Here is a 26,975-nt window from a genome sequence, read left to right as displayed (position 1 = left end):
CTAACAATTTTTGTGGATTCTTTAGGGTTTTCTAGATATGAGATCATGTTGCTTGTGAACAGAGATAATTTTACTTTTTCCTTTCCAGTTTGGGTACCTCCCCCACCCCTAACCCCCATCCCCACCCCCCACCCCAGTTCTTGCAAAATTATTCTGGCTAGAATTTCTCGTACTTATGTTGAATAGGAGTGATGAAAACAGGCATACTTGTCCTATTCCTGATTTCAGGGATAAAGCTTTCAGTCTTGCACCATTGAGTAAGATATTAGTTCTGGGTTTTTTACACACAGTCTTTATCATATGAGGAAATTCACTTCTACTCCTAGTTTATTGAGTGTTTTTATCATGACAGTGTGTTGAATTTTGTCAGATACTTCTCCTGCATCAATTGAAATGACCATTGGGTTTTTTCCCGTTTTCTTAAGGTAGCATGTTACACTTACTAATTTTTGTATGTTGGTCCATCCTTGCATTCTAAACAAATCCCGCAGGGTCATGATGTACAAGGCTTTTAATATGCTGCTTGAATTTTGTTTGATAGTATTTTTGTGGAGGATTTTTTTGCATTGATGTTCATAAGAGATAGTGGTCTGCAGTTTTCTTGTAGTGTCTTTATATGACTTCAGTATCTGTAATGCTGGCTTCATAGAATGATTTAGGAAGTATTCCTTCATCTTCAACTTTTTGGAAGAGTTAAAGAAGGATTAGTATTAATGCTTCTTTAAATGTTTGGTAGAATTTAATAGTGAAAGCATGGGGTCCTGGACTTTTCTTTCTTGTTATCTTTTTGATTACTGATTTCAACCTCTATTAAAGGTCTATTCAGATTTTCCATTTCTTCTTGAGTCAGTTTTGGCATTTTGGGTATTTCTAGGAATTTGTCCATGTCCATCTAGGTTATTTGTTAGTATACAGCTGTTCATAGTATTCTCTTATAATTCTTTTTATTTCTGTAAAATTGATAATAACATCCCCGCTTTTATTTCTGATTTTACTAATTTGAGTCTTCTTTTTTTTCTTAGTTAAATCTAGCTGAAAGTTGTCAATTTTGTAGATCTTTTCAAAGAACCAACTTTTGGTTTCATTGATTTTTCTCTGTTATTTTTCTACTCTCTGATTTATTTATCTCCATTCTAACCTTTAGTCTTTCCTTCCTTCTGCTGGCTCTTTTCAGTTCCTTAAATTGTACAGTTATGTTATTGATTGAGATCTTCTTTTTTAAGGCATGCATTTTACAGCTATAAATTCTCCACTTTGTACTGCTTTCACTATAAATTATGGTATGTTGTGTTTTAGTTTTCATTATTCTCAAAGTATTCCCTAATTTTACTTGGGCTTTTTTCTTGATCTGTTGGTTGTTTAAAATTGTGTTGTTTAAATTTTCACGTATTTGTGAATTTTTTAGTTTTCTTTCTGTTAGTATTTCTTGTTTCATTCCATTGTATTTAGAAAAGATGCTCACTCATTATTTTTTATGTTTTCCTTTCTCAGCGGGTATTTCTATGGGACTTGGATGAAACCATCATCATCTTTCACTCTCTTCTTACTGGATCCTATGCCCAGAAGTATGGAAAGGTAATTTGAGTCTTTCTTTCTTTGTTGTAACTGTCCCCTCCTGATATGGGTAGGTAGCCAAAATCACTTTCTCTGCTACCTCTTTCTTACCCTGTTGCCCTTTCACTTTCCATGTAAAACTTCACCTGATGGCTTGTACCAGGCAGGCTACATGGTTAGGCAGTTTTGATAAAGCTGGATATTATACCTAGGACCAGTATTATAAGCTGAAGTTGTTCAAGAGTACTGTTTTATAAAGACTAAATATGGGAATGAAGCTCAAAACAGAGTGGAGTCTCAGGATTATATATCCCAAAGACTGATCTGTTAACCTTAAGTCACTTTTAACAGCCCAAACTGAGCATTTTATTTAGCTGAGTATGTGCCAAATATGTAATTTTAAAACATACATAAAACATAAAATATTTTTCTCAAGCGGATTACGTACCTTCTTAAACTAAATATACCAAACAGAATTTAACTTATTGAGTCATCAATACAAACATCAGAGTTTGTTGGGGGGGGATGTTTTTTTAAGATTTATTTTGAGAGAGAGAGAGTAAGAAAGAAAGCACACAGGAGGGGCAAGGGGAGAGGGAGAGAAAATCCCAAGCAGACTCCACACCAAGAGTTGGACATTTAACCAACTGTTAGCATCCAGGCGCCCCCGAACATCAGCTTTAATAGAGGGATAAGCTATATATTTCTACACTAAATTATCTCTAGGCTTCTATTTTTCAGTTCCTATGAGTAAATTTTATAAAAATACCTGCCTCCTTTGCTTTCTTACTATTCCCATTTATTTCTTATTGTCATTAATGTTTCTGTTAGAAATACTTTCCACAGGCTTTTAGTATCTAGGCTGGTGAGCTGACGTAAGTTCATATGCTACATAAGCTGATTATAGAAGCATATACAATAAGAGCACACATCCTCCACGTGAAGACCTGATGGTTCACTTTAAAGCTAAATGCATTGGTTTTCCTACAAATATTTAGACTCTTCAGCCTTCTTCACTTATTTCCTGGCTGTTGAGATTGTCAGATAACTGACTTCTGGTGTTATACTGTGTGTGTGTCTGTGTGTGTGCTCACATGCAACGGGGAGGCTAAAGGGAGATAATGAGTATTACAATAGTAATATTTTAGCAATAGTTAGCATTTCTCACAAAACAGGGAATTTCCGCCCAAATTGGTTTTTTAAGTGAGTTTTGTTTTCTGAAAACTAAATCTGGATACTTTTAACTTGCACAATCCCAGATTCTTCTAACTGTGAATGAAATTGCATAAGTAATAGAAGCACTTTTGTAGGCCTGTGTTGTTTTGGCCTTGACCCAGAATAACTCCGAAATATTTAAAGATTGGAACCAGTGCTGTTAGTACCAAATTTAAAAAAAAATTTCTCTTATTGTCTTCTAGGATCCAACAGTAGTGATTGGCTCAGGTTTAACAATGGAAGAGATGATTTTTGAAGTGGCTGATACACATCTATTTTTCAATGACTTAGAGGTAAGCACTTTAAATTGTTTCTGTGCTTCAGTGAAGCATTTCGTTCAGTAACTATCTAGCCTCTGCTTATTGTATTTAGAGGAAGTGTGGTGAGAAGGGGTGGTTGTGGAGAGGCCAGCTGGCCACTTAGGCTTATATAGTCTTATAAGAACAGTGCCTTAGCTAGGTCACCAGTCTTGGTACTGGCCCTTAATTTTATTGGTTCAAAAATTTGATTTTTGTTAGCTTATTTGGAGGTAATCTAGCTCTAGTGGAAATGCCAGCCCTTCAGGCAAAACAGTGAAATGTAAACCAACATTCCTATTTATTCAGCTGTCTTAAATAACATTTAATAAGGTGGGTTTGATTCTTTGTACTCTTAATTATATTTTGACTATTTTTCGACTTTACCTTCTTAAAATATAATCTCTTGATGTGTCAGATCTATAAATGGCTGCTCTAACTCATTATAATTTATACATGCTTATTATCCACATATAGGTTAACCTTGATGTCCAGAATCATTTTATAGTTAGATGCAAGGAAAACCAGGAACACTGAGAGCTTCTTGGTGAATTTTTTTGGCTTTGACATTTGAGTTCACCTTTGAGGTGACCATGGTGTAGTGGCAAGAGCACAAGACTGGGAAGTCAGAAGACCAGAGTGTGAGTTCCAGGTTAGGAAAGTTACCTCCCCATTCTGGACCTCAGTTAAGCAGTTATCTTACACAAGAAACTAGTAACAGTTGTTCTGTCTGGGGGAGAGGATGTGTTGCTGGGACACACAGGTGGGTAGGAGCAGACTTGTCACTTCATGCCCTTTTGAGTTTCAAACTATGTACTACTTATATAACCTAGTTTTTAAAAACAGTGAAAATTATAAGTTAAAAAATAAGATAGTGGGGCACCTGGCTGGCTCAGTAGGAAGAGCGTGTGACTCTTGATCTCAGGATTGTGAGTTCCAGCCCCACATGGGGTGTAAAGATTACTTAAAATAAATATAATTAATTAATTAAAAATAAGATAGCATTTTATAAACACGGAGAGTAATCCTGTTTCTTTTTAAATACAGTGTAGTTCTACTCATTGGACAGTTCTCCAACAAATTGAATTACCAGGGCTCTAAACTCCAGTACCTTTGTCTAACCTCCACAATGCTTTAATCTTCCCCAACTTCACATGTTGATACGTTAGGACATCATAGTTTTTAGTCAGCAAACATATACTGAAAACGTACTTTGTGCCAATAATTATTGCCAAATTGTATTTGTAATGATTTTCTAGACATAGACCTCACTCAGGACTGAAAGTTCTGTGAAGAATTTGACCTGAATGTGTTCCTGCCCCCCAGGTCAGTGGTTCTCAACTTTAGGGGGCATAAGAATCACCTGGGGAGCTTGTTAAAAATGAAGATTCTAGGACTTCACACCCAGAAATTCTGATTCAAGTAGGTCTGGGGTGGACCCAAGAATATGCATTTTTAAAAAACTTCCCCAGGGGATTCTGATGCAGGCAAACCTCACAACATTGCCTTAGGTGGTGTCAGAGGAGTGAATCTCAGAGTTAGGCAGTGGGTGGCATTTTCCGTCCGTAGTAGCACGGGCTTGGTGGAAAGAACCTTGGATTCAAATTGGAAGGCCCAGGCTCTTCCTGGTTTCTTTCTATCACTCACTAGTTGTATGACCGTGGGTCATTCATTTCACCTCACTTTTAGAACATGAAGAGATTAACTCAGGTGACCACTTCTAATTCCTAAGTTTGGATTTACAGATTTCTGTTTCAGTCGTTCTCCATTTTGATACCATACTCTACCAGCATCTGTTTCATCTGCAGAAATGTACTGGGTTCATGCTACATGCACATGTATGTAGGGCTAGACTGGAGGGGTACAGAGGAGCTGTAGGATACAGCTTGTGCCACAGGAGGGCTACAGTGTATAACAGAGCTTCACAGTCTAGTGTAGGACACAGACATCCCTGACTGCGTAAGGGAGCTTGTGTTTATACCCATGAGCTGTTGTGTTATACCCATGACCACTGCGAGAAGAGCATACCTGAGGGTCGGGCTGGGTGAGGAGATTTCATGAAGACTGTGGGACGTGAATTAGGCCTTAAAAGAAGTTGGACAGCAGGGGGGTAAGAGTGCTCCTCCACACGCAAGAGAGACTGGAAGGTATTTCATCATCTGCCATTGTTTGTGGTCTTTTTAAGTATGTCATGGTGGTGGTAGCACTTCTACTCCCTGGACTGAAATAGTGTGTGGTTTTGTCTTTTAACAGGAGTGTGACCAGGTGCACGTGGAAGATGTGGCTTCCGATGACAATGGCCAGGACTTGAGGTGATAGAAACAGTGATGTCTTAAACATCAGTATACCTGTTAGGCACGAGACACTGTCTAGGTTCAGAGGAAAACAAAGACGAGTAAGACATGGCCCTAAAAGATCTCACGGTCTATTAGTGGAGACAGATAAACAGAGTTCACAATGGACTGCGGTGTGCAGAGGTGACAGCAGGGAATGTGACAGAACATAGAAAAGAAAATAATTCTGGTGGCTGTGGGAGCAGCTGGTTGCCAGCATTGGAGCGGCCTTCTCAGTGCAGTGGAATTTGAATATGGCCGTGAAGAATGGGTAGCCATGACCGGGTGAGGAAAAAGCATTTCAAAGTAAAGGATACACTAGTTTCTCTTTGGCCAGATTTTCAGTCAGGAGGAGTGTGCTTCCAGACTGGTAGTTTCAGATACAAATAAGCATCAGGAATTTTACCAGGGAAACTACTTGTTGGGGGTCTCTTGGTGTCAGGAATAACCCTGTTGGGATCTCAGTGGCAAATGCTTGCTCTGTCTCCTCATTTCTCTCTTGGCTACTGTCTTCTCACCCAGTAGTCTTAGCGAATAATCCGAAAATTTATTTAGCTTCTATTTAAAGACTTTGAGAAAAAAAGACTGTCACATTTTTTTCATGTTAACTTGTTTTCATGTTTGTCCCTTTCGTAGGTTCTTCCCTGTGTCTGCCCTAAAATTGTTTCATCCATGAATTCTCAAAGATAGAGCAGAGCTGGGGGCGCCTGGGTGGCACAGCGGTTGGGCGTCTGCCTTCGGCTCAGGGTGTGATCCCGGCGTTACGGGATCGAGCCCCACATCAGGCTCCTCCGCTATGAGCCTGCTTCTTCCTCTCCCACTTCCCCTGCTTGTGTTCCCTCTCTCACTGGCTGTCTCTATCTCTGTCAAATAAATAAATAAAATCTTTAGAAAAAAAAAGATAGAGTAGAGCTGGACAGATCACTCAGGAAGGACCTAATGCTGTGGGGCTGAGAAAGATTACGAGGCCCCATGTGAGGAGCAGCGTCAGTCGTGTGTGTTGTGCTTGCACAGCCGTGGCGCGCACCATTCTAATGAGATTTTAGGAAAGTGCCTGGTCCAGAGCAGTTTATGATCTACTCTGAAGCCTAGTGTTTTTTCCCTCTTATACATGAGGCTAACCAGTAATCACCTAAATGTCTTGACAGCTTTATTTTCTTAGAAATAGAGTCTCATACTTATTGAACTCAATTTTGACTTCTGATTGAACCAAGTTGTCTCTAATTCTGTCAGTCATTTTTTTAAATTTTTACTTAGAAGTGTTCATCTCTCCCAGCCTATTTAACTGTATTACTTATGTATTGGCTCTGTAACAAATCACCCCAAAACTTAGTAGCTTAAAGCAGTAAACATTTATCATCTCATAATTTCTATAGGACAGGAACTTGAAAGGGACTTAGCGAAGTAGTTTTGAAGCAGGGTCTCTGAGATTAAAATCAAGATATTGGCTGGAGCTTAAAGCATGTGAAGGCTTGATGGGAGCTGGAAGACCTGCCTGCAGCCTCTCACACGTGGTAACAGGACGCCTCAGTTCCTCACTACGTATGCCTCTTCTGGGGCAGCCCAGGTGTTCTCACGTGACAGCTGACTTCTTTCAGAGCCAGTGCTCTGAGAGAGAGCAAGAGAAGCCTGTGTCTGCGTTCTGACACCATCACTTCTGCCACATCCTGTTTACATTTAAATGCACTCCATACCCATAGGGAGAAGAATTAGAAGAGAGGAGTATTGAAGAATTTGTGGACATTTTTAAAGTCACGACTATGACCCCTGAACTTAATATACCAGCTAACATCTCTGAAGAACATCTCCGTTGTACCTTGCACTTACTAATATTGGGGGGTTATTCCCTTCCATTTTTTCTTCACATGTTTCTTCACTTTACATAGTTGCCATCGTGTGTGTGTGTGTGTGTGTGTGTGTACACGAAAATGTTATATTCTGGGTTTGTTTTTGTTTTTTTCATTACAAGATACTCTGTCATTAATGAAAAGATGCTCTACTCCCAAGACAACCTCTAGGGGATGCTGGTGCTTGAATGGGCCCTGCCTCTCTTTCCCTCTCTCTCCCTCCTTTCTTTGATGGCAGTAATAGGGGTGAAGTAGACAACTAATGGAAGATAGATTCTGACACACAGAGATTAAGGGAGAAGGTTCTCACAGCCTTTAAACTTGATGTCAGATGCCAGGAATAGGACAGAGAACCCCAGGTGGGGTTCAGCACAAAACCGCATACGGTGTAGATATTAATTTTCATCATCCCCTCTCTCTGCAGCAACTACAGTTTCTCAACAGATGGTTTCAGTGGATCAGGAGGCGGTGGCAGCCATGGTTCCTCTGTGGGCGTCCAGGGAGGTGTGGACTGGATGAGAAAACTGGCTTTCCGCTACCGAAAAGTGAGAGAAATCTATGATAAGCATAAAAGCAACGTGGGTGGTAAGTGTGGCATACAACCAGTCTGGTATTCTGTTTCCCTCTTACTTCCTGTGTTCTTTTCCAGGGATTCCTTAGAACTCCCTAGCAACTGCTTAGGAATTGGGGCCACGATAACATTTGCCACGATAACATTTTAACTTTGTATAAAAAAATTGAAGTTTGATTGAAACTCTTTGAGGAGGAAGCTCTGTGTTTCTCATGGACTTCTCTTAGCATAACTTTGCAGAGTTCTCTTGTTCTTTTTAGACAAATACCTTTTTAAAGAAACGTGTTCCAAAGATTATGTTTGACATATGTTTTATTCTGGAGTCACAACTATTGTCAATAGTAGTTAATAAGTTGCCATGTTTTTTGACTGATTTATGTAACTATCAGAGCAACTCAGGTAGAACGAGTGACTAGATTTGTAATGGATGGAAAACTCGGTCCAGAATTAAAGGTTGGCAGTAGCCATGTGTTGGACCTTGGAATTTCTGCCCAGAAGTATCTCAAATATCAGGTGTCACTATGCCTAAAATTCTGTTATTTGAAATTAATAAATTAGCCGTAGATTGTTCAAATTAGAAGAGACATTAGAAATCTAATCTTGAGTCCCTCATTTTGCATTTGAGAAAACACGTTTATCATGAGGGTGCTGAGGACAGCTTACCCACGGTCACAGCTGGAATCCAGTCCCCTAACTCTTGTTCCAGTGCACTTTACATTCATGCGGGCCCTTTCTTTTCTTTTCTTTTTTTTTTAAGTATGAAAGATGTATATATGTATTTATTTATTTTTAAAGTAAGCTCTGTGCCCAGTATGGAGCTTGAACTCTAGATCAAGAGTCGGGTGCTTACTGACTGAGACAGCCAAGTGCCCCAGTGCAGTTCCTTTTTTAGTGATGTACCCTTATGAGAAAAAAATTTTAAGCTCTGGGGGTGCCTGGGTGGCTCAGTTGGTTAAGTGGCTGCCTTCAGCTCAGCTCATGATCCCAGGGTCCTGGGATCGAGCCCCTCGTGTGTGTGGGGGTGGGGGGTCCCTGCTCAGCGGGGAACCTGCTTCTCCCTCTCCCTCTGCCTGCCTCTCCCCCTACTTCTGCTCTCTCTGTCTCTCTCTCTCTCTGTGTCAAATAAATAAATAAAACCTTTTTAAAAAATTTTTTAAGCTGTGAACCATCACCCTCAAAGATCTAATACAAAATGTTGCCTCAAGTTTCAGGGGTTCGGTAGACTGTGCAGAGGTGTATTACCCCAGATCCTCCTGCCGCACCATGCGGCCTTACGCTGTGGCGCAGAAAGTAAAGACAGGGCTTCAAAGATAATTTGGTTCATTTCTGTGAGAGCCCCAGTACCAGATAAAAAGCACAGGCATCTGGGCTTTGGGAATTGAATTTGCTTTTTTTAGATTCCCCTTTTTATGGCCTATTTTCTTCTCATGACTCAGAGCCAGTACTTTATTTTGGCAGCTCCATCTTTTTGCTTTTACTCTCTCCACACATTAGCCTTTCTTTTGTTCGTTTTCATGTACAACCTAAGTATCTGATCCTTTTTCTGTTCGTTGAGTGCCAGGACCTGGTTTCCTGAAGAAAGTGACATAACCCTCTGTGAGAATCCCCTGAGCCTCTTCTGGGGAACATATTAAAAGTAATGTCCACCTGTATTTTGTAAAACAGGAATGAACAGAAGTGCCACATCATATTATTAAGGAAGTATGTGACATGTGTACTTACGTGTATTCCACACATGACATATAGGTACTGGTTTTGTTGTTGTTTTATCAGAGACCTTGAGAGTCATGTAATTCTAGGCTTGCATTGTGAAACCATCAATCTGAAAACAAATTATAGACCCTTCTCCTCAGAGAAATGCCTTCTGTTTTTGTGAAATATTTGTGATAGAACATAGGATTTCTCCTTTTACCTTCACTACAGAAAATACAGGGCCAAATTTATTATTTGGACATTATAATTCAAATGTCTGATAACATGCTCCCATCAGAGGAAGTCTGTACTTAATTGTCTGATCTTACGCAGTGTTTTAGTCTCTTCTTGGCTGTAGTTGTTGCAGAAGGGAGTGCAGTACAAGTAAATGACGTTCGTGAAGTTGGTCATTCAGCACGGAGTCTCGGGTCAATGTGTCGTGAAGGGCTGAGAGCACAGCCACCGTGGGAGCAGTGCGTGGCAGCGCAAAGACTTCTGAAGCCAAAAGCCATTAACTTGCTGTGTGGTCTTAGGCAGCCCCCCTTTCCTCCCTGGGCTTTGGTTTCTTTATAGAGATTGGAAATGCTGCAGACTCTTTGAACTGTAACCCCCTCTTTGATTCTTGCTATCACATCTAAAGCAGTGCTTCTCAGTATGGTCCACCAGCTGCCAGTTAGGTTACTGGCTGGTGAGAAAGGAGTGAGCTTTGGCAGAATCTAATCACAGTATCTCTTTCAGCTGATTTTGTGGCGGTGGTTTATGCCCCCCCCCCCAGCAAAACATTCTGTTGAAGAAAGTCAAAAAGACATCTTAATTAGGCTACTCCAGGGTTTTACCAAGAAGAGAAACTTGTTAGCTCATTAGAATATGTCAGTAACTCTTCACTATTTCTAAATTGAATTTAGAAGTTGCGTCCTCAATGTCAGCAAGGATATGTTGTCAGATGATAAATGTGTCTGCTTTTATTCCCAAAGGCCTACTCAGTCCCCAGAGAAAGGAAGCACTGCAGAGACTCAGAGCGGAAATTGAAGTTTTAACAGATTCCTGGTTAGGAACAGCATTAAAGTCCTTACTTCTCATCCAATCCAGGTATGGAAAATTTGGTTCTCTTAGTTCTCATCCTCTCCTAGGCGCACTCTTTCCTACCCCAGTCCAGGATAGGCCACTCCCTAACACCGGTTTGGGATAGGGGTGAGAGGAGTTGAAAGGATGCAGGCAAACATTTAGGCTAGGTGGGAGGCTAGGTCATTCTATGCTGACAGCACATGTTCAGATTTTCAGAGAATATTTATATATGAAAGCCTTTTTCTTTTCCCTTACTTTTTGCTCACAGAATTAAAGCTCAGTAACCCATAATCTCCAGCCCAGGAATGGGCCTGGTCACATCAAAGAATCCCTGTAGGAGACACATCACATACCCCAAGTACAGGAAGCTCCAAAGAAAGGTATCAAAACCCACTCAGGAAGGCAACATTCAAAAGAAAAGGAAAAATTAAGCAGTTTAAGGAGATTTCAGCTTGAAGCTTGCAATGGAAAATAAATATAGTCAAATACAGTCTACGCCGGTACCGCATTGCTCCCTCCCTCGAAGCAGGAATTCCAGATCTACAATCTAGTAGAGCAAACAGTAAAACTGACACCAAGGGGAGGATATCTGTGCAGGTAAAGGACATGTGAAATTAATGGGTATTCTGGAATCTGTGTTGCTACTGTGTGAAAGGCAGAGAGGACTTAAATCATATCTTATTTAAGGGCTGAGTTGCATTCAGATGAAAGAGCACTGTGACTGAAAGTCTTCGTTGCTGGTTTTCTAGCGTGTGCTGTCAGTGACATGGGTTGTTGGTTTGTTTGCTAACCAGTGCAGTGAGCTAGAATGGCCAGAAGGGAAATGGGGCCAGAAGCAAGTTGCTGCTCTGTGCCCACGTATATTTGAATCTCTGTCCTTTAATATGGAAAATAAATAACCCTGGGGTAATTAGAGCAATAACCGAACATGGCACTGAACAAGGATCAGGCCCTTTGAGGTTAGTTTTTAATAAGTAGATTCTAAAGAGAAGACCCATTTGAATTCTTGCTCTCAGGTTGGTTGAGTTTCACCTTTTCCTATTCTTTTCTTTTTCTTTTTTCTCCCTTCTAGAAAGAATTGTGTGAATGTTCTGATCACTACAACCCAGCTGGTTCCAGCCCTGGCCAAGGTTCTCCTATACGGGCTAGGAGAAATATTTCCCATTGAAAACATCTATAGTGCTACCAAAATTGGTATGGTTTCCCTTCTGTTTCTTGCCGCTTGCCTTACGTAATACTTCATAATTATGACGTACTTAAGTTATTTACCAATCCCTTAATTAGACACTTTATATATATATATATATCTCTAATCCTCACAACAGTCTTTTCCTAGTATTAGTGATGGGCCAGTTCAGGCTTAACAGTTGTAGCTTCCTCAAGGCTTCGCAGCCAGTAAGTTACATAAACTGGGTTCAAATCCAGGTTTGTAGGACTTAAAGTTTATCATGTTCGTTCCTTTTATAATAATTGAGAAAATATAATATGTAGCTTGGAAATCTATCTATTTTTCCTCATTCCAGATTGATTTTTCTTTTTCACAGAGAGAGCGGTGTAGTATAGTCTAATAGAAAAAGCACTAGACTGAAAATCAAAAACTAAGCTGTATACTTAAAACTGGTGAAATCCCTCACACCCATTCAGATGGCTGCTGTCAAAAAAAGAAAGAAAAATAGGGGCACCTGGGTGACTCAGTCGGTTAAGTGTCTGCCTTTGGCTCAGGTCATGATCCCAGGGTCCTGGGATCGAGCCCTGCATCAGGCTCTCTGCTCAGCAGGAAAGCCTGCTTCTCCCTCTCCCTCTGCCTGTGCTCTCCCTGCTTGTGCTCTCTCATTCCCTCTCTGTCAAATAAATAAATAAAATCTTGGAAAAAAAAAATAGCTGGGGTGCCTGGCTGACTCAGTCAGTGGAGCATGCAACTCCTTTTTTTTTTTTTTTTTTTTAAGATTTTATTTATTTATTTGACAGAGAGAGAGAGAGACAGCCAGCGAGAGAGGGAACACAAGCAGGGGGAGTGGGAGAGGAAGAAGCAGGCTCCTAGCAGAGAAGCCTGATGTGGGGCTCGATCCCAGAACGCCGGGATCATGCCCTGAGCCGAAGGCAGACGCATAACTACTGTGCCACCCAGGCGTCCCCGAGCATGCAACTCTTGATCTCAGAGTTGTGAGTTCAAGCCCCACACTGGGCATAGAGTTTACTTAAAAATAAAATTTAAAAAAAAAAAAAAAAAACGAAAAGAAAAAGAATAACGAGTGTTGACAAGGATTTGGATAAATTGGAGCCCTTCTGCACTGTTGGTAGGAATATAAAATGGAATGACTATGATGAAAAACAGTATGGTGGTTCCTCAAAAAAATTAAAAATAGAACTATTACATGACCAGCAATCCCACTTCTGGGTATATATCCAAAAGAATTGAAAGCAGGATCTCAAAAAAATAGTTGCACACCCATGTTCATAGTACCGTTATTTACAATAGCCAAGAAGAGGTGGAAGTGACTCAGATGTCCATCAATAAATGGATAACATACATACAGTAGGATATCATTACGCCATAAAAGGGGAAAAAATCTTGTCATATACTACCACATGTATCAGCCTTGAAGACATGCTAATTGAGTTAGCCAGTCACAAAAAGGCAAATACTGTGTGTTTCTTAGAGTAGTCAAACTCATAGAAACAGAAAATAGAATGGTGATTAACAAGCTTGGAGGAAAGGGAAATAGGGAGTTATTGTTTAATGGGCATAGAATTTCAGCTTTGCGCCATGAAAGTTCTGAAACAACAATGTGAGTATACCAAACACTGCTGAAATGTACATTTTAAAATGGCTAAGATGGCAGATTTTATGTTTTTTAGTACAATTTTTTGAAAAGGAAAAAAAAACAGTAATAAGGACTAGAATTCAGGGCGCCTGGGTGGCTCAGTCAGTTAAGCGTCTGCCTTCAGCTCAAATCCCGATTTCTGGGATCAAGCCCTGCATCCACATCGGGACCTGCTTCTTCCTCTCTCTCTGCCCCTCCCCCTGCTTGTGCTCTCTCTCGCCCTCTCCCTCCCATGAAAAAAAAAAAAAATCTTTAAAAAAGAGAAAAAGGACTCGAATTCAAGTCCTGTCTCCCCCCACTTACTAGTTCTCACCTTAGGCAAATTACTTTATCTCCCAAGAGATATTTGCAACTCTTACTTGTTAATTCATACACAAATCTGTAAAGAACTGTAAACTATTAAGCATCAAACAAAATACTAGAAAAGTGGGCAGAAAAAACAGCCTGTTTGCAAAAGAGGAAAATCAGATCACCAGTAAATATAAACCTCACCAATTAAGGATATGCAGATTAAAGTGTGATGCATTTCCTATTTATCAGATTAACAGAAATTTGAGTCTGACAGCCCCAAGGGTTGTCAAGGAAATGAGAACACTTACTCTGCCTATGGGATTAAAAATGGAGATAGCCATTTGTTTCTTTTTAAGATTCCGTTTTTAAAAGATTCTATTTTTAAGAAATCTCTACACCCAACGTGGGGCTTGAACCCACAACCCCAAGATCAAGATTTGCATGCTCTACCAGCTGAGCCAGCCATGTGCCCCTGGATATAGCCCTTGAATAGTTTGTCAATGTCTAGTAGTCTGAGATGCATAACCCTATGATCAAGCAACTCTACTTTTAGATCAGTACACTTTGGTGCAGGGGTCTGCAGACTGTAACCCATGTGCCAGATTCTGCCCACTGCCTGTTTGTGTAGTTTCATTGAATCATAGCCACGTCAGATCATTTCCATAGCTACTTTCACACTGTAGTAGCAGAGATCATAGAACCTGCAAAGCCTGGAATATTTACTGCCTCACTCTTTACACAAAAAGTTGGCCCACCCCTGCCCTTGAGTAATTCTCATGTGCACAAGGAGACGTGTGAGGATTTTTTTGATGCTACATTGTTCATAATAGAATGTAATTGGAAACAGCCTCTTTGTAAACCTTTCCATGAAAAGAAAATTGATAGATGTATCCAAACAATGGAATGCTATATGGCAGTTAAAAGTGAATGAACTAAAACTACATACATCCATAAGGATTAATATGAAAAACAATGTTCAGCACAAAAACCACAGTGCAGATAGATATGTACAGTGTGTATCATTTATCTAAAGGTCCAAAATGGTCACAGCCATATGCCATATATTGTTTATGGACATATACTCACAGAGAGAAAGGAAGTGTCAACAGGTAGGGCTACACAGGAAATCACATAAATCTGTGGTATCTCATTATTCTTATTTTTTTATTTAAAGCAGCTATAAAGTGTTATGATTTGACAGAAGTGTGTTGACGGTAGGTTTACAAGGGATTGAGGGAAACCCATCCCCCTTCATGAAGGTTTTGCTCTCGCTGCCTCTGCTTCACTATGCATTTCATAAGAACCCAGAGCACTCACTAAGCCTTTCACACCCGAAAGGTAGATTTTCTTTAGTGCCTGTTAGTGAGTCCTGACACCCAAAGGCTCATCAAACTAATGGGAATGATCTTATTCCCTTTGACAGTATGCATGTTTAGTTGGTAATTTTTCTCAATCTCATTTCATCCAGAGCTAATTTGCAAAGCTGTGGGTACCTGGCACCTTGGTAACCACAGTGAGAGACTTGAGACTTTCCTTGATAGAACTGTGAATGGGAGCAAGGAGAAGAAATATTTGATTTCAGAATTATGGTTCTTGGGGCTCCTGGGTGGCTCAGTTGTTAAGCGTCTGCCTTCGGCTCAGGGCATGATCGAGCCCCACATCGGGCTCCTCCGCTGGAGGAGCCTGCTTCTTCCTCTCCCATTCCCCCTGCTTGTGGTTCCTCTCTCGCTGGCTGTCTCTCTCTCTGTTAAATAGATAGATAGATAGATAGATAGATAGATAGATAGATAGATAGAATTATGGTTCTCTTAGTTATCTTGGACATTCAAAAGAATTCTCAAAATTGTTACTGAAAATTTCGGAAGTGTTTTTGATAGGGGAAGCCCAGAAACCTAGTATTCTCCAAAGGCTAGTTGATCTCACAGTTAGACTCAGTTTGACATTTGGTAAGCTGAGTGATCGTTGGCCATATCCTCCTGAATGAAAAGCTCATCTTCAGGATTGTCTTGAGAGTGTAAAGTGGAGGAAGTATATTTACCAACGGTATGGGAGCCATTTTTTTATGTGGCTACTTCTTCACTGAGTTGTTAATAATTCTGTCTCTTAATCCTTTGAGACGAGACATTCCTAAAATGTATATCGTCCTTGATCATTACATGCCATGACAATGAAAAACTTTTTATGTCCTTGTCCTCTAAATATGAGACATTCCCGGGTGCCTGGGTGACTCAGTCGGTGAGGTGTCTGCCTTCAGCTCGGGTCATGGTCTCGGGGTCCTGGGATCGTTCCCCGAATTGGGCTCCCTGCTCATCGGGGAGCCTGCTTCTCCCTCTCCCACTCCTCCTGCTTGTGCTCTCTCACTCTCTCTCTGTCAAATGAATGCATAAAATCTTTTTTAAATAAATAAATACGAGACATTCCCTTTGTTAAGTCTTAGGAAAAAAGTCTAAAATCTGACTGACTTAAGGTTCTTTTCTATAGGCAGATCATAAAGTGGACTGGGTCTGGCAGAGGTTGGCTTAGGTTGTAAGGATGTAATATTTGCCATGGAATTAGACAACTCTTCAACACTTTGAACATAACAGGAATCTATTAGTTGAACTATTTAATATTTGAACTGGGGCTCCAGACATGGACTACAATCATTTACTGAATCCTTTATGAGATTAATACGCGGTGTTCTGCAAACACTGGCTGCATTGCCTGACTTGAATGTCGGCTGACAGTGCTATTGTAAAATGAAGTGCTGAAAGGGACCTAAGTGCACCGGAGCCAGGCTTTTTATTAGAAGTGGGAGACTGAAGCCCAAAGTGGACTAGGTGTTTGGTCCAGGTGACTGCTTCACCTGAGTTGAGGTGCCAGTTGGGCTAGGGATTTCAGAGACTTGTAATTGCCCAGAGGTGCCAAACAGGACTTCTGAAAATGCGTGGATAGCTTCTTGTCAGTTATGGCGTCGTCGGCTCGGATGCATGCGTTTATGTCTTTATTACAACAATTCTCCAGCAGATGGCAGTCAAGTGCCTTGAGGAAGAGGCACCTTTTTCTTAACCACACAGGAACCCTGGTGCTAAGTCCCTGGATCTGCAACAAGGAAGGTTAATGGAGCAAGATGAAGGAGGAAGCAGGGTTAGGACCTTGCTTAACTGAAGAAGGTGGCAGAAACAGGGAAATAGAGTATAAGAAGGTGAAGAAAGAGCAAGGGAAAGAATTTCCTTTATTTATGCAAATAAAGTACCTTTCCCACAGCAGTATCATCTGTGCATGTTTCTGGTTTGTTCCAGATGGGATTTGAATTTTGATACACTGCCATGTTTCTCAACAGTTGTCTGCAGTGGATTGAAATCACCCTTTCCCAAGGTCAACTTCAGAGATAAACTATCTCAGCTGCAGTGACAGCATGTGATAGATATTCTGGATGTGACAGGTTTACTGCCATGTTCATCCATACTCTGGGGCTGTTCCCCCCACTGAAAGACATAACACCCAGGCCCGGGACTATTTCTGGAAAATGGAGAATTGGAGGAAGATGGCTGTTTCCTATTGCTTGTTTCTAACAAGAAATCAAGACCTTATGCTTCCACTTTTTTTTTTTCTACGCCGAAACGGTTTCCTTCCGAAATCATCCTTTCATCGTGGCAAGATAGCCAGGGCCTAGATTGGAGCCTGGAGCCCAGAGTGTAGCTACTAGCTTGTTTGTGATCTGGGATGAGTAACTAATCCTTTCACGCCATTTTCATCTTTACAATAGGGAATGATACTCATCTCACTGGAGTATTTTGAGAGTTCATTAAGGGAATACCTTGAGAACTGCTTTGTAAGCTGTAAAGTACGGGAGATACGGAGGAGGGAGGTGGTATCCCAGCTCTCACACTGCCTAGGCCCTTTGCTTCCCCACCTTAACTAAGGGGCGCCTGGGTGGCTCATTCAGTTATGCGTCTGACTCTTGATCTCAGCTCAGGTCTTGATCTCAGGGTTGTGAGTTCAAGCGCCCGCTGGGCATGGAGCCTACTTAAAAAAAAAAAAAGAAAATTCTCCACACTTTTAAAAATAAGAACCTAAAAAGCACAATGCCTAGAAAGCCTGTTGCCTTAATAGCACAATTTCACATTCTTTGGGCAGCGGGCCTGCTGGATGTCTAGCTGCCAGCCCCACTCCCCACCAAACTACATGGGCTGCCACTTGTTTTGTCTAAGCCTAGGCAGGTGAACCAGCAGCAGCCATCATCTTTGGTGTTGAAAAAAAAGGTAGGGAGAATGTCCTAATGGGAAATTTCTTTTTCTTATCAGGTAAGGAGAGCTGCTTCGAGAGAATTGTGTCTAGGTTTGGAAAAAAAGTCACATACGTAGTGATTGGAGATGGACGAGATGAAGAAATTGCAGCCAAACAGGTAACCATGGTAAAGAGAATGGTCCATGTGGGAATGCATCAAGCGATTAGAAAAATGGTAAAAGTCAGAAATCTTAGCAATCTTGTGCTTTTATAATGTTTTCTCTTCTCTGCCCCATTTTTCTTTAAAGAAGAATGTTTGTTTTCCCCCCAAATAGATTTTTCCCTACAAGTTGTTAGATACTTCCTTTCCCCCTCCTCCCTGCCACTCAGAAATCTTAAAATCTTTCAGCCCTGTTGTAGGGACCCCCATCATTAAATGTGATACGGGCCCCATCTTCCATCTTCATCTTAGAGGGCAGTTCCTTCCCAAGAGCATGGGACTTAACCAGAAAAAGGCAAATCAGTCTGACTTTTCCAGGTTTTAGATTCTCAAAAAGCCAGTACAATCAAGTGAAAGTTACTTAGATAAAGTCCTTCCTGTTTTCGAGCCGGGAAAGGATTGTTCTGCTGTTAACCTCCTCACTGTGCAGCTCCCAACTCCAGGCCATCTCATCTCACTCCAGGAAACAGTACATGAAAGAGTCTTGGCTGTGGAATCTAAAATTAATTGGGTCCGCTCTCCTCCATTGATTAGCTGTGTGACTTTGGACAATTTACTTCTCTTTGAGTTTCCTCATCTGCGTTTATTAAATAGATCTGCAGAAGTTCTTTTCCTCTGCCCTAGTTCCCTTCCAGCAACTCTGTTTCTTACGTTTGGAGGCGGAGGGTTGCCAGCTAGGACCAGCTGTCCTGATTTTCTTCATCCAGTTAATGTAAAAACTTCAACTGTTAATAAACTGAGATTGGTAATCGGGTGGCATTATTACCTCATATATTTTCATTTACTATTTTATGTAGCAATTCAAGGACCTTTATTTTTTTTCATGTGTTAGCTTTGAGGCTTTGATTCTGAAGTGCTTGGTGCCTCTGGGGGGAAGACAGCAGTGGATGGAGGCAGCAGTGCTGCTTGGTTTGAAGAAGGGAGTCGGGGGGTTAAAGAACAGTTCAGTCATTAGCAGAGTTGGTGGCTGGAAGCTGATGCCTGTAATCATCTACCATAGAATATAGCCATTGGGAGAGGCCTCAGAGCTCCATCCAGTTCAGCCTCTACCGTGTGAGGGACCTTTTCTGCAGCCCCTTTCATGGAAGACTTTCTCGTCCTTGCTTGAATAAACCCAGGATGGGGAGACTGCTTCCTGTATGTCGTGTACTCTTGTGGGGTCTTCCAACCTGTAAGATGTCCCTCCTTCCACTGGACTAAAACTTGTATCTCTAACTTTCACATCCTGGTCTGAGTCCTGAGTACGACGTAACAAGTCTGTGTCCTATTCTGTATATTAGAAGCCTTTTAAATATTATGTGTGAGCAGCATGCTTGAGAAACACTGAGCCTGCTGCCAGAAGAACTGCTGTAAGACTACAGTATTTTGGAATAACTCGCGAGCAGTCTAAGCATCGGGGATCAGTAACGTGAATCCCCTTCAGCTTCACTGAACATGGTTTCCAACGCTTAGATTTTTTTTCAGATCCTTTCTTTAAAATGTGGCTTCCACAGCAGCACATGGTATTCTGGACATGATTTTGACAACATGGTAAATGGGATTATTTCTTAGATCTGTATTCTGCATCTTAGTCTTGAACGAGATTTGGGCTTTGTAGAAACTGATAGAAACTTTATCTGAAACTTAAAGAAAACTAACCATCTGTAAGAAAATGTAATATGTTAATAGTAATTTCTTACGTGGGTCATTTTATTTGATCCTGAAGACCCGATACAATGGCTAGAACAAGTGTAGATCATAAAAGCACAGTTAACCACAAAAGACCTGATAAAAATCTGTCGCATTTGTTAAGCGTCCTGTCGTGTACAAAGTCCTTATACATATGACTTACTTGACCCTTACAGCAGCCCTATAAGGTGGGCAGGCGTAGGGAGTGTTACCAGGTATCTTGGGGAGAGGAAGAGGTATGTAGGTGAATACAAGCTCCCAAAAGAAGTTGGGCTAATCAGCTATCAATTGTCTCCCTCTCCTCTAGCACAACATGCCTTTCTGGAGAATCACCAACCATGGAGACCTAGTGTCCCTCCACCAGGCTTTGGAGCTTGATTTTCTCTGAGAACTGGAATGAAGACCCTTCCCCGTGAGCTCCTTTTCACTCCTGAAGGGAGCTAGAGACCGGAACCATCTGGGAACTCTGTCTCTGTCTCTGTCTCCATTTCTGTCTCTGTCTCTGTGTGTGTGTGTCTCTCTCTCTCTGTGGAATGCTGGCGAGAACACAATCAGAGCCAACAGCTGCAAGGGACGAAGCTCATTTCTGCTAAGAGTGAGCTGCAGCCGTGTCCGTCCTGGTACACAGGCAGGGGACGGTTGGATTGAGAGAACAGTAGACTCACCGCAGCTACAGTGCTTTTAATTCTTCTGGTTTTTTGTTTTATTTTGTTTCAAAAAATGAAGAAAAGAAAAGGAAATCTGGGGGGCAGAGTTGCACTCTTAGTTCGTGCCCAGTTTGAGAACTGCTCTGAACTTGCGGTAACAGGATTAATGTGGCAGACTTTCGTGATACCATCTCTTGCAGTCTTTGTAATCTCCTTAGCTCTAGAACATATTCCCAGGGAATGTATATGTTATTTTTATAGTTAAGGGTCTGGTCTCTGAAGCAGGTTTTCCCTCCTTTCTGTTTCTAGCAAGAAAGGGGTGTGTAAAGTTTCCTTGGAAAATAGCGGTTGAAATATCTAAAATACCTCTCTGTGGCAGGAGCACCTCTTCACCTGCTCCCATGGTCTGCTCTCTGGGGTGGTTTCCTTCCCGTTCTTCCGTCTCCTAGTTTGCTAAACTGTGGGGCGCTGGACACTGATGAACTTAGACTTCGGTATTTCCCATCCCAGAAGCCTTAGTCCCCTTCGCAATCCCTGTCCCCCTTCAACCGAATGGCACAACCCGAGAAACTCCCCCTCTTAAGACAGTGAATTCAAAGCCTTCAGCTTGACTTTTATTCAAAGACTATATCCCAGAGGGCTTACCTCCCAACTGAAGGGAAAGGACTAAGGCTTCTTCGGAATTTCTGCTTCTTTGGCTCTTGAAACAAGAAGATTCCACTTTTTCCTCCTGCAGAGAAGCACCCTTCCCCAGCAGATGCTCACCCCTACAGCCTTCTCTTACTTCTTAGTCATCAGTACTAGACTCTTGGCCCTTTCCTGCCCTCTGTACGTCACATCCATCTCCGTGCAGCTCTGGCCAGTCCCTCAGCTTTGGACCCAAGAAGTTAAATCAAGTCTAAGAACAGACTCGTAACTGCGTTTGACTTCCTTTGAAGCCCTTAAGCCAAGAAAGGTATTTTGGGCATCTATTTACCCAAATCTTTGCCTGAAACTGAAGAACAGATTGCTGTGATCGAAACCCACTTTTCCCATGGAACACCCTTCCTGCTTCTCAAATCCCATTCTAAAATGGGGAGCCAGAAGGCCAGAAAGACTTTCCTGATTTAAATGAGGGTGCTGGAACCTTACTCCATGCCTGAAAATTTAATCCTGGGCTAAATGCAGGAACATCTCTCACCCTGACCTCTAGGAAGATTGGTGGGTGCCAGGCAACTAATCCCAGCCTTACAGCCCGGCTGTGTCTGTGGGTGCTCCGTCCCTCCAAGACAGACGGGCATCTGCTCAAGCAGGACGAACTTCCTGGCGCCGAGGAAGTTGAGCCTCTCCCAGGCTGCCTGGACAGGCGATCGCCTAAGCACCTCAGCTGTGCGGTCTGGGTCCTTGGCGGGAGGCATCCCTTGACCAACCCCAGCTGTAACTGCTCGCCCCCAGAGAGTCTTCGAATCCATTTCCAGAGATGTTGCGGCACAAAGGGGCCAGGCTCCTTCCGATGCCAGGCCACCCAAATGGCAGCAGAGAAAGACAGATAGACACATTCCTTCAGAACTGATTGGGAAAGTGCTCCATTCCTCAATTTTAGGGAAGCAGTTTTGGGGAGGAGCTGAAGTCAGTGCTCTTTACTTAGCTGGCTCTCTGACCTCGTCTCTTGTAGCAGGTGGGGAAGAGTTGGGGCGTGTGGTCTGAGGCCAACCCTCCGTGGTCTGTGTTCAGCACAGTTGTTCACATGCTGCTCTGCCTTGCGTGATAATTGATCTTAGAAAGCTCTATGCTGGGCCTTTCTTCCAGGCCCAAGCTCTCCCCATACTTGGCAGTATAACTGCTGGTTCCCTGCGCTGGACATAGGCCACCTGGTTGGTGCTGTCCTTCAGGCTTGTGAGGCTGTGGAGTGGTACCCCCGTCATGCACACAGGGCCACACAAACACTTCCCTCTCCCTGCCCTTTGGGAGAAGCTCTTTATCCCTATGAGTTGGACTCCTCTTTCAGTGGCTTTTCCCCCACTCCCCCACCCCCACCCTGACTGCCCAGCAAAAGGAACTTGAAATTGGCTAAGAGAGGTGAGGAAGCTCTACCGAAGCAGAGCCCCTCTGCTCTCTCCTGCTTGGGGCTGTCCTCATTGTAGGACAGACAGAAAATGAGAGCCTCCCGGTTCCTCTTCGCCAATATGAGTTGTCCAGGGAACACAGTGTTCTTTTACCCTGTGTTTTCTTCCTCCCCAGCACAAAGATCTGGAAAGGAAAGTAAGAGGGTAGCACCAAGAGCTCTTGGAAGCTGAGGGCAAAAGGATACTGTGGGTCATTTCCTCAAGGGGAAGCCCTCTTTACTAGAAGGTGTCCCCACGAAATTCGCCGCATGATGAGTCTCTCCCCCAGCCGAGCACTGTGGGTCTCTAAGATGGGTCCATACGTGGTGAGGACTGTCTCTACGGCGGGGTCTGGAGTTGTCAGACGGGTCCTGGGATTGAGAGGTGGCTTGACTTTCGAATGTAAAACTGACTGTGCCTTAGCGTCACCCTGTCCAGTGCCCCGGGGCGGCTGGCCGTGTCCAGAATAGACGGCTGTGCCAGACTCAGCTGCCTGTTTGGGCTTGTATTTGGTTTGGGATGTCCCTGTCTTCTGCTCTGCAAGTTGAGCGGCAAAGCTGGTGTCCCAGGAGACTTGTGCCACAGCTTGTTCGCAGGTTATACAAACTCACTGTAAAGCTCCGAGTAGAACCGGATTGGCAGACTCTAGCTGCAGCCTGCCGAGCTCCGAGACGTTGACTACCTTGAATGGGGGTCGGTGCCGCTGAACCGTGGGGGAGGGGCAGGGCCACATTCTCCCTCTTTCTGGGAGAACGACGGTCTAAGCCAAGGGTGGTGAGCTTGGGCCTCCTCTCCTCACTCCTGGAGAAGAGGGACAGCTAGGGCCCTTCTTAAGCAGGCTTCTACTTCTTACCACTAAACTGGCTTCCTTTTTCATCCAAAACTTGGAACTCCCCAGATGTTCACACTTACGAAGAAGCCAAATCTGAATTCTGGGATTCTAAAATATCTTAAACTACGAGAGAAAATCTAGTTCTGTCCCACCCCCGATTTGCAGGCCCTCTGTCCCTTCCTCTCCTCTGATTCAGACCGCTCCAGCAAGCAAGGCTCCGCGGCTAATTCCTGATGCACTGACGGGAGCATCTCATTAAGGACAACTTCTACTCAAAACACGACCCTCTGGACTCCAGATGCCTCGTTGGGCAGGAAAAGGCATTGAGTGGATCGGATATATTTATGTGACTGCGGGCATTCGTGGCTGTGTAGTCCTTGACCATAATGTTATATGTAATGGGAACTATCTTATAAACTTGAAAAAATAAAGTTTTTATTTTCTATACAGTTTGCTCCTGTGTCTTTTCTGAGTAGGATCAGCCCAGTTGCCCAGCTAAGTAGGCTCCTAAGTAGGGCTTTGTAAAAAAATCTGAAGAGCTCACTAGATGGCACCCTTCAGTAACCTAGTCATTAATTTCAGCAAAAATAAAGACAAACCAACCATTTGGTATAAACAAATGTATATGGGGAAATAAAAAATATTTTAGAATAACTTGCAAGGGAAATTTTATTTCTTAATTGTTTCTAAAATCTATTGCTTTTTAAAGTTTAGGACTGGAATGATAGAGGTTTCATTTGCTGTCAAATGTGCTGAAATTTGATTATTAAAGAGAAATCAGTACCTTGCTGTGATGAGCTTAAAAATGCAAAAGCAATAAAACTGACAAACTGATATCAAACCTCGCTCGATTTGGCTTGGTTTCCTGTCATATCAACTATTTTTGCTCGTTTCTTCAGCTTTGGGTCTGACTGCCCTCACTGCTCTGGAGGACGGTCGAGAATCCCTTTGCCTTTTCTTCCAATGAAGGAGGCCGGAACTCCGATCTAGCTTCCAAGTACCACATGTGTCAGACTATAAGATGTATTTTTCTCCAAATTGATTCCCCCTTAGAAAGGGGGTTGCCTTGGGGCGTCTGGGTGGCTCAGGCGTTAAGCGTCTGCCTTCGGCCCAGGGCATGATCCCGGGGTCCTGGGATCGAGCCCCACATCGGGCTTCTCTGCTGGGAGCCTGCTTCTTCCTCTCCCACTCCCCCTGCTTGTGTTCCCTCTCTCGCTGGCTGTCTCTCTGTCAAATAAATAAATAAAATCTTTAAAAAAAAAAAAAAAAGAAAAGGGGGTTGCCTTGTATTCTAGGCATTAATTTTTTTCATCAGAAGGTACACATTTTGAACAACATCCTAGCTGAAGCAAACTTGTTAGTTGTTACATCTTTACTTGGTCATAAGTACAAATACTGGAGTGTTAGCTGCTTTTCAAGCCCTAGGAGTAAACATCTCCATCTCCCCTCTAGTAAATATATGCGCATTTCTCAAAAACCTTTTGCTGGCAGGTAAAAATCAGTAATTCAGGATGGTTTTATTCTTCAAAAGCAACTTTCTTGACCTTTAAAAGAAGTTCTTGATGGGAGAGGCGCCTGGGTGGCTCAGTCGTTAAGCACCTGCCTTCGGCTCAGGGCGTGATCCTGGATCCCTGGGATCGAGCCCCGCATCAGCCTCCTCTGCTGTGAGCCTGCTTCCTCTCCCACTCCCCCTGCTTGTGTTCCCTCTCTCGCTGGCTGTCTCTCTCTCTGTCAAATAAATAAATAAAATCTTAAAAAAAAAAAAAAAGTTCTTCATGGGAATCTTGAAAATTTCTAATTGCAAATAATGTCACTGCCAGCTAACTCTTTATTCTATAAATTTTATATACAAATGAAGTGACTGCTTCATTCCACAGATTTTAGGTGGTATACCTTGTATGTTGGGTTTTGTTTTTTTTTTTTTTAAGATTTTATTCATTTAGTTGACAGAGCACAAGCAGGGGGAACAGTACAGGGAGAGGGGAAAGGAACTTCCCCACTGAGCAGGGAGCCAGATGTCGGGCTCGATCCCAGGACCCTGGTATCATGACCCAAGCCAAAGGCAGAAGGCAGACGCTTAAACATCTGAGCCACCCAGGCGCCCCTGTATGTTGTTTCAATTTAATTACATATTACCATCATTTGACAATTTCATTTAGCAATTACAGATGAGAGTTTAGCCAAAACATTAAAAACACACAACTTTGGGATTTTTCTCAGGAGAAAGTAGGGAATTGCCTAAAGCACTGTGTCCTCTATTTGGACAAATATGGCATCTCCCCTGAACCTAATCTCTACATATGACAGGAAACTTGGAAAAGTAAATAGCACCAGTATTTGTTTTAGCGAAAGCCTTAGGGACCTATCTATGTCCGAGGCTAGGCTGGGCACTAAGCCCACCCTCTGGGGTCTCAACCCTTGATATTCTCAGTGACTTGAGAGAAATTATAATGATTTCACTTATGGATGTGTTTATGTGGGTTTAAATGTATTCAATTAAAAGAATGGTCCTTTTATAATACTGTATGTCAATTCTACCTCAATTAATTAAAACAACAGCCAGGTGCGGGGGCGGAAATGATCCTTTTTCTAAGGCCATTATATCCTATTAAGAGATGATGAAGATAATGGTAGTTTTTCTGCCTCTTTTTGTTAAAATTAAGTCAGCAGCCATGTTGGCCGTTTTACTGGTCCGTGAAATTCAAGTCTGGAAATCACTGGACGGGACGATCCTGGAGATCCTTCCGGCCTTATCTTTCTCTGTATGTCGGAAAGCACCAGTATCATCTCCCCAGGGCTCCCTCCACACACACACACCCCCACCCGGCCCAGCTCTGTCATCCTTGGCTCCAGACCAGCATAGCTGCGCAAGCCTCCCGCCAGGCCCTGCTGATTTGGTCCCTGGAATAGAGCACATCTTCACGGCTCTTCCCCTCCCTCCTTTAGGGCTGATCGGTTTCTCAGGGAGGCCTTCCCGGGCCATGCTATTCAGAACTGGAATTCCCACCCCCAGCACGCGTTCACCCACTCCCTGTGCTTTCCCCACTTTCACCTTTTACACTATCTCGAACAGTTGTACTTATCCTGTTTATTCTGTCTCCGCTAAAATGAATAACAGAACCCAGACTATCCTGGCTCCCCTCACATGGATGATTGTACCTTTTCCTTCTGTCTCCAGTGCCCTTTCCTATGCCCTGGTTTCCGCAAACCACAGATCTTCCAGAGCAACCAAAGTTCCACCTCCCTGGCATCGTGGCCCACATCCACATCCCCTAAGCTGCCGCTTCACTGACGCCCTCCCTGAGCTCCCGCACACGTACCTTTCTTCACCCGGCTCTGGGATTCACGTCCTGGTCCCAGAGGCGCCGCGGCTCCTCCTGCCGGGCCTCTCAGCAAAGCTGGTCAACAGCACACACTGCAGTCGGCCCCGATCTGGGTTCGGAAGCCCACCTGGCGGCGATCAACCCCACGGTGGCTTACCAGCCCCCGAAACTTGGAAAACCAGGTTGAGAACCAGCCCTCTTCTCTGGTCCCAGGGCCCTTACCAGTTTTAAGGGTGGACTTCATGTCCCTGACCCTTCTTTCCAGGTGTCTTTAAACTCTAGATTTAATGACACACCAGGTTG

The 26,975-nt window shown here is 42.9% G+C and overlaps 1 protein-coding gene across 2 annotated transcripts in view; it reads left to right on the top strand.

Moving 5' to 3' along the window:
• Positions 1-23,794, top strand: part of EYA3 (EYA transcriptional coactivator and phosphatase 3) — a 95,560-nt gene extending 71,766 nt beyond the window's left edge. For both annotated transcript variants that reach the window (XM_026516905.4, XM_026516904.4), the window contains 8 exons: positions 1,492-1,575; positions 2,973-3,062; positions 5,319-5,377; positions 7,670-7,830; positions 10,483-10,597; positions 11,646-11,767; positions 17,976-18,076; positions 20,094-23,794. In XM_026516905.4, the coding sequence (XP_026372690.1) occupies positions 1,492-1,575; positions 2,973-3,062; positions 5,319-5,377; positions 7,670-7,830; positions 10,483-10,597; positions 11,646-11,767; positions 17,976-18,076; positions 20,094-20,174 (813 nt within the window). In that variant the 3' untranslated portion in view covers positions 20,175-23,794. The remainder of the gene's footprint in view (positions 1-1,491; positions 1,576-2,972; positions 3,063-5,318; positions 5,378-7,669; positions 7,831-10,482; positions 10,598-11,645; positions 11,768-17,975; positions 18,077-20,093) is intronic.
• Positions 23,795-26,975: the final 3,181 nt, after the last annotated feature.

Source organism: Ursus arctos, unplaced genomic scaffold (assembly GCF_023065955.2).
Source record: "Ursus arctos isolate Adak ecotype North America unplaced genomic scaffold, UrsArc2.0 scaffold_32, whole genome shotgun sequence".
Lineage (NCBI taxonomy): Eukaryota > Metazoa > Chordata > Mammalia > Carnivora > Ursidae > Ursus > Ursus arctos.
Note: the sequence above shows the minus strand (reverse complement) of the source record. Positions and strands in the feature narration are given on the sequence as shown.